Source organism: Phyllopteryx taeniolatus, chromosome 16 (assembly GCF_024500385.1).
Source record: "Phyllopteryx taeniolatus isolate TA_2022b chromosome 16, UOR_Ptae_1.2, whole genome shotgun sequence".
Classification (NCBI taxonomy): Eukaryota; Metazoa; Chordata; class Actinopteri; order Syngnathiformes; family Syngnathidae; genus Phyllopteryx; species Phyllopteryx taeniolatus.
The window spans coordinates 21552599-21560172 of record NC_084517.1 but is presented as its reverse complement, the minus strand read 5'-3'; the positions used below and the strand labels follow the sequence as shown (position 1 = coordinate 21560172).

At 40.1% G+C, this 7574-nt stretch overlaps 1 protein-coding gene across 4 annotated transcripts in view; it reads right to left on the bottom strand.

Moving 5' to 3' along the window:
- Positions 1-1247: 1247 nt before the first annotated feature.
- Positions 1248-7574, bottom strand: part of LOC133465688 (mitochondrial import inner membrane translocase subunit TIM16-like) — a 92977-nt gene continuing 86650 nt past the window's right edge. For 2 of the 4 annotated variants that reach the window (XM_061748721.1, XM_061748722.1), the window contains 4 exons: positions 7381-7516; positions 7217-7308; positions 6938-7024; positions 4929-6038 (listed from right to left, as the gene is read on the bottom strand). In XM_061748721.1, the coding sequence (XP_061604705.1) occupies positions 6030-6038; positions 6938-7024; positions 7217-7308; positions 7381-7516 (324 nt within the window). In that variant the 3' untranslated portion in view covers positions 4929-6029. Of the gene's footprint in view, positions 1426-1653; positions 1720-2494; positions 2632-3086; positions 3172-4178; positions 4335-4928; positions 6039-6937; positions 7025-7216; positions 7309-7380; positions 7517-7574 lie in introns of those variants that run through there. The other 2 variants (XM_061748724.1, XM_061748723.1) reach the window with 2 other exon arrangements.

Below are 7574 nucleotides of genomic sequence, written 5' to 3'. Positions count from 1 at the left end.
AGTATTTAAAAAAATGGACAACTAAGGGACTTTTCTAATGCGCAATGGGAGGTCATTCGGTAGTTTGCGGACCAGGGACATGAGATTTGAAAACAAATGAACGCTGAACTGCACATGCAGCCAGTGAAGGGAGGCTACGATGCGAGTAATGTGCTCCCTCTGACCTGTTCCAGTTAAGAGGGTAGCATCAGCATTCTGGACTAACTGGAGACGTTTGAGTGAGGACTGGATGAATCCCGAGTAAAGTGTATCACAGTGATCCGGCAGAGATGTGAAGAAGGCATGGACGAAATTTTAAAGGGCTGCCGTGGAAGAAAAGGCTTCACACCTTTGCTCGCTGCCTGAGGAGAAAAAAGCTGGACAGAACTCCAGCATCTCTTTGCCGACCCAATTGAAAGCTCAATGTTGAGACGGTTCGTGGTGCTGCCACAAAGTGTGCCAAGGGGGCCCCAAGCAAATAGGGGTGGGGGGTTATTTACAAGGGCCACATCAGTTGTCGTCATATTACAAATTTAAAATTTGCAGTTTTTGTGTGGTAAGATATTTGTTTCCCTTGGTAATAATACAACTTAAGTACATTTTGTGTAATATTAAAACATAAATGACGTAACTACAACTCTTCTCACAAAATAAGTTGATACCCCTTCATATTATTATGATTGTGCAATAACATTTCAAAAAAATCTTCCAGTTTTTTATTCTTGTAAAACTACACCTTTTTAGTTTATTCTCTTGAGATTTATGTAGTTTTTTTTGTTTTGTTTTTCTATTTTTTATAAATTGGTTTATTTTCTTGTAATCCATAATTGATTCTAGTAAAATGCATTTTCATGCATTTGTTACACATTCCCACAAAATGAGCATACTGTTCCAATGTTTTTTCGCCTTGTAACATTAATTTATTCTTGAGAATTAGGACCCCACACCCCCAAAACACGCAATGTAGGTTAATTGGAGACTCTTAAGGTAAGTGTGAACATGAGTGCGAATGGTTGTTTGTTTATGTGTGCCCTGCGATTGGCTGGCAACCAGTTCGGGGTGTAGCCCCGCCTCCTGCCCGATGAGCGCTGGGATTGGCTCCTGCGCTCCCGCGACCATCGCGAGGATAAAGCGGTACAGAAAATGGATGGATGGATGAATTAGGACTTGTTTGTATTGTCATGTGATTCTGGTAGCAGGCCATTTTGCTCCTTTTCAGCGTGGCCCTAACACTCCCACTGAGGACGTCAAAAGACAAAGTGGACAGATAGAGAAAGGGTGACATTTATTGGGGTATAATTTACAGGCGACGAGGAGGGAGCGTGGTTGCGGTTTCAAACTTCACGTTTCCGTGTTTTGCTGTGATTGCTGCTTTTGTTGTTGCCGTTGTTGTTGTTGGACTTCGATATTTAGTTCCTCGTCTAGACGCTCTTTAGCCCTCACCACCTGCACACAGAGACAAAGTCACAATGGCGTCCAACATGGCCAGGGCCGGCGATATGGTTTGGGGTGATTGCAGAGGTTCCTTTTTGACATCAGCTAATGGTCTTGTAAATAATTCCGTTTTCCCAACAAATACAAGCTGCCACGTTCACATTTGAGAACCTGCTTAAGTGCAGCGTAACCATAGCAACAGAGAAACTGCCTCAAAGCAAAAAGCTCAAGTGTACTTACTTTTGATTGTAAGTAAAATGAACCGCCCACGGACTTGTCGTTGACTTTGAAAAGATGTTCGTAGTTCTGGAATAGAATAAAAAACAATAAGTGTCAGTCTTGGGGTGATTTAAAAAAACAAAACAAAACAGGATTTTAAAGTTAAGTTTTGCTTTTTATACAATTTCGTAAAAGTGGTTGGCGACACTTGTGGGGAAACTCCAGAATGTTAAAAAGTGAGACGTGTGAGGTCTTCCTGCTTTTGCATCACACCCTTATGCGCGCCAATTTCAAGTCCAACACTAAGCATTTTACTGATTAAAAAAAAAAAAGGTTAGTTTTAAACTTGTATGACTGTTAGAAATCTTTGGCGACAGTTTGACTCTGAAAGACATTATTTACATTCATGTAATTTCCTACAGGGACAAATTGTTGTCCTATAGAATTTGGTGATGAAGTGCTGCCTCCATAAGTGAAAATACAATTGCCATTTTTTTAAATGTCTGTATAGATGCTCTCTTTTTTTTCTCTTCCCATTCTGGGCCAACTGAAGACGCTAGCCTCGTCGCAATCCCCTTGCCGTCATTGTAACAAAAGCCCGTACTCGGCATTGGCCCAGCAGTAGAGGGAGCAGGGTGAGTAGTCGCTAACTTGAATGACACGTCTTTATACCACCCAGCAACTGTTTTAAATTGTGAAATGTTTTTGATGCTGAGCAACAGTTTGATCCAAGAATAGATTATTTTCCCCTCAAAGATTTCCTATAGGACATGCAAACAAAATGGAGGTCATTCTGTTTGAAATGAAAAGGTACAGACCATGTCAGCCTTGTATCACTCCTCTTTTTTTTTTCCATTTTTACCTTCTGGATTTCCTCTGGTTCGAGCTTGGAGAGGTTGAGGATCTGCTGGGCCTCTTGTAAACTCATTCCGGAGAGGCTGGTAGCGGCGGCGGAATGCTGACCGGCGCTGCTTCGTGCCCGCGCCGCTGCCTGACTCGCTGCGAGGAAAACCGCCAAGTTAATAAAAAGTTGGGATGGTTTCATACTACGCTGAACTTTGAGGGGAAAAAAATGTCACAAATGAAATATGCACAATATAGGGCAGCACGATGAGTCAATGATTATGACGTCTGCCTCACATTAGAGGTTCTGGGTTTGAGCTCCTGACGTCGCTCACCAGGCTGTCAACTTTTGAGAGTTGTTTTAGTGAGGACGAGGAGAATTTGTGTTTCATCGCTAGTTTCAAGAAATATAATGAGTAGGAGGACTTGAGTTTGGTTCACTAGAAATCTAGGCTGGGTGACAACTTTGAAGCAGTACTTTGTACGGAAAATATTGCCAATGAGAAGAATGTCATAGATGAATAGTATTTCTGACTCTGTATTTGAAATACAGATTACGTTGGTTTCAGGACCCATTATATACCCTCCTGAAGTTGATAGAGGAAACTTACCTGCATATTCTTGCTGTAAGGCCCGAGCGAAAGCACGGCCCACCACCTGAACCCCCATAACGATGACTTGTGCTAAATACTTAGCCTGTGGAACACAGCCAAAGGAAAAAAAAAAAAAACATTTAACACATGGACCACACAAGTAGCGCATTGACTGTCATTGCAAGGTACATTCAAATACAAAAGAATATTGTTAACTATGAAAAGCTGTTTGAGCATTCATTCGATATCCTTGATTTCCAGCTTAAGGTCCAAGTACTAGTACACTCTTTGTCCTCCCTAGTAGGTCAACTTTGGCATACTAGTAGGACAAATAGATGTTACTAATGCGGCAAAACTGTGCACTTGTGGACAAGTGTGTGCTACTAGTACTACCAGTGACATTATCAAATTCTACTATTTGACATTTAGTTCTTTGCCAGTGTGCAGAAATAACACACAGTAGTGTAAAAAAACAACAACCTTACTAGTAAGACACAGTTGTCCTTCAGGTGCACGTAGTCGTTTTACTAGTTCGCTGAATTTTCTTACCAGTGAGGACAAGAGCGTACTAGTACATGGACCTTACGCTGGATATGGAATAAATGCTCAAATGGCTTCCCATACCTTCCACTACTGTATGACTTTGCTGCACACTAGTTGGACAACATACTAGTAGGACAAATGCATGTTACAAGTTTGGCAAAGCTGTTAACTCGTAGAATTGTATAATGTCACAAGTAGAGATAGTAGCACACAGTCGTCAAATAGTGCACAGTTTTGCCTCACTAGTAACATTGTACTTGTATGCTACATTTCTTTGTACTACTACTATGAGGACACAGAGCGTACTAGTACATGGACCTTCAATTAAAGTCGTTATCAAATGATATCGATGCTTTCACGCCTCTCCCCCACTATTGGATGCATGACACTTTTGTTCAGCTGCCATTAAATGTCAAAAGCTTAAGACAGCTACGCTATTACCACACTATTTGATAATAAAGAGGCTTTCTATTAAGTGGGAAGGTTTTTCTTTCGTGACTGTAACAAAAGCGAAGACAGGACGACGTTTACATGAAGGCCGTGATGGGGAAAAATACCTTTTCTTACCATATGGACGTCGCAATACGGCTTGTTGGGGACGGAGGTCTCGTTTTCACATGCAGGAAGGAAGTGCATTGAAGGTCACGCGGAAGTGTCAAGATTCACCGAAGCGTTGGGGGCTGCTCACATTTTAGCGTGCTGACACCTAAAGGTGGGGAGGAGGAACTGCAGCTTGGCTTTCAAGCCCTCCCATTTTTGTCGTTTTAAAAATACGCGCCAAATTAGTTGTCACACGACTTTAACTACTACTAATTACGTGTGAACCAAAACATTTACAACATTATTTATTATATTGATTGTTTGTGATTTGTAAATGGTGTTTTTGTATTTTAAATATGTATGATTGTAACTACACAAAGATTTTGTGAGTCGTGTCTGTGAAAAATGCTATAGGAATAAAATGTATTTTATTTTTACAAGAAATGTAGTCACCTTTACATCTTTTACACATTACATAATACATGTTAAAGAGAGCTTTCCTGTAATAAAAAAATCACAAGACGGAGTCTCGTGTATAGGATTATTTTTTTTCTTTCAAATTAATTATAGTTAGAGGAAATGTAGCTTTTGAATGTTATGATGTGGAATTTACTATATAATGTAACAATTTAGATTTAAGACAAAGTAAAAAGTAAAAGTAAAGTAAAAAATATGCATAGTATGTCAATGATATATTTCATAATGAGACCTAGAAAATGTGTTATTACACTGCGCAGTCAGATCAACAGCAATATAATAACACAACAACAAACAAACAAAAATCAAAGTAAAATTTAATGTCAAGACAATGTTGGAAAAATAACAAACAACAACCTTATAACCAGAAAAACGTCCTCCACCGCATTAAAAAAAATGATCCCAGTAGTATCCGGAAAATTACAAAGTATGGCATCTGAGTAGAAGGACAAGCAAATACATATTACAGTAAAGTACAGTACATCATTGCACCAACACTGAGGACACTTGCCGTTCGCATTCATCCATCGGAGGTTGTAAACAACTTCTGTCCAGTTTATTTTGGAAATGACATACTTTCCGTTATGGCTTAATGGTACATTTGGACTAATACTGCAAATGTGATTTAAGAGACATTAGAAAGTTAGAAATACTAAAACCTACAATGAAATTCTCACAAAAATAAACATTAGGAGGAAGTGCTATTTAAAAAAAAAAAAAAAAAAAAACGCCTTTTAAAAGGAAACCCAAACTACTGTATATGAACAGATACAAATATTCAAATACAACTGGTAGAAATACAGTAGCAATAGAAGAATAACCAGGATAATTAGTACAAAAAATAATGTAAAAAATCCAGTTCATGGCCAAATATGAAGACTGGTGACCCTGTGGTGTCCTTGCTATGATTAGTTATACGTGTATTTTATAGAGCGAGAAGACAATTGCCTCGTAAGCATTTCATCAAACATACAGTAAACATTTCCCAGATAATTTACAACTAGAAGATGATCATTTTTTTTGTATATATCTTCTGAAGAGGAACCATTAAGTGAACTACACCTACAATAGTAAACACATTTTTAAGTGAATGCCACTTTTTAAAAGAGCTCTATTTTATGACATGGATTATGCCATTGTACATAAATTTGTGGCACATTTAAGTGTCGATGTTTTGTATCGGAGTGAAAGAAAACCAAAAGCCGGATGAATTCCTGTTTTTGTGACATGTTTAAAAATTCCCAGCTCACAATTACCAACATCACATATATTTTTTAAAAATGTCACATTTCAAAGGAGAGACACAAAATCCGTGGCAAATTTGTCGCAGTGACGCCGGAAGGCAGAGAGAGTATTTCAGTGGAAGAGTGCGGCTGTCCTCTTTCCTCGCTCCGAGCATTTTTAATCATCCTGCGAGGCCGAAAAGAGAAGAAAAGACATCATTCATGACATTAATGAAAATAACATTCTGTCCCAGCTTCCCACCTCCCCCCCAAAAAAACAACACTAATGTTTGTAATGTTTTTTTTTTTTAAATAAGGAAAATATCTCTCTATAATATTGTACTTTATAAAAAAACATACAATACAACAATATAATGACATAATTAAATAGAATGTAAAAAAAGGTTTTTACTCCATTTTTTTTGCTTCAGTTCAATGGGCGTCGTGCTCTCAGGTCCCCAGTAAGCCGCAGTAATATTAGTCATTCTTCGCTGAGGATCAAGAATATATGCCTGTGAGTATTGTAATATTATCTGTCTACATGTTTGCGTTCAAATATCAAGAACGGGTCATCTGTGACACCCATGCTATTTATATGTTCTTCAATGAAATACTGTATGAAGTTACACTTCAAAACAAATCTCTTGAAAAGTCATGCTTTTTAATTGCATCATTTTTGCATGGATTGACAAAAGAAAATGTGACTATTTTGACGTGAATATGCTACACCTTTATTAAATGTACCCTCAATATTTCGCTTAATTCCCCAACTTTAACTTCCCGTGGATATTTAGTGGAAACCTTCCGTCAATTCACCAGAACTTTTCCACTCTTATTCGCTTGGAGATCTGTGCCTGGTGCAGTTCCCAAATTTGGCACACTTTATTTTGAGCGTGCTGGCGCGCTTACAACTGTAGAGGATGAAAGGGTCCCGTTCTCTACAAGTCTGACATGTTGAATTTGAAAGAGGCCACAAAAACATTTATATTAAGGGTTTGCAAACCTTAACCTTAACCATTTCCAAAAAGTGATGCACAGAAATCGTCACGGTCCCCACAGAGGCTTCGGTTTCTGCCGTCCACTCACCCACTCCTCCTCGTCGACGCCCTCGAAGGATTCTTGGGGCAACGGGTCGTCCATGTTTCCCAGCTTGGCAACCATGGCGACCAGAAGCTGCGACACATTCGGCGTCAAATTATGCAGCAGATACTAGGTTCCTCGAAGCAATCGTGCAAAGGAGAACATATTCGACGTTCTGCCTCGACTTATTGCAATGGTTAGTTCAAAAACGCAACGAAGCCGTCGTACTTCATTCCGGTGCGACAAAGTCGTATTGAGTGCATACAAATTTCACGTCCTCCTCACCTCCTCTTTCTTCTGCTCGTCAGTCTTCTCCTCCAGGTAGAAAGACGAAGGCATGTACTTCCTCACAGGGGCCTCTTTGGGGGCTTCGCTCACTGACAACACATCAGTAAGACGTCACGTTGACAGCGAGCGAGAGAAACGCTCGCGCGAGACGCCGGGCGTACCTGGCGTCATGTCGCCGGGCCTCAAGCTGATCTTCCTGTGCTGACCGTCGGCGTTGTCGAGCCAGGCCGAGGCGCTCAGCGCCGGCTCCCAGCACGCCCACGTGTCCGGATACAAGTCGTCCTGGAAAAACTCTTTCTGCAAGGGAGGACGCAGAGGAAAGCACGACATGAAGTTCCTCAGCTCACTTCAAACA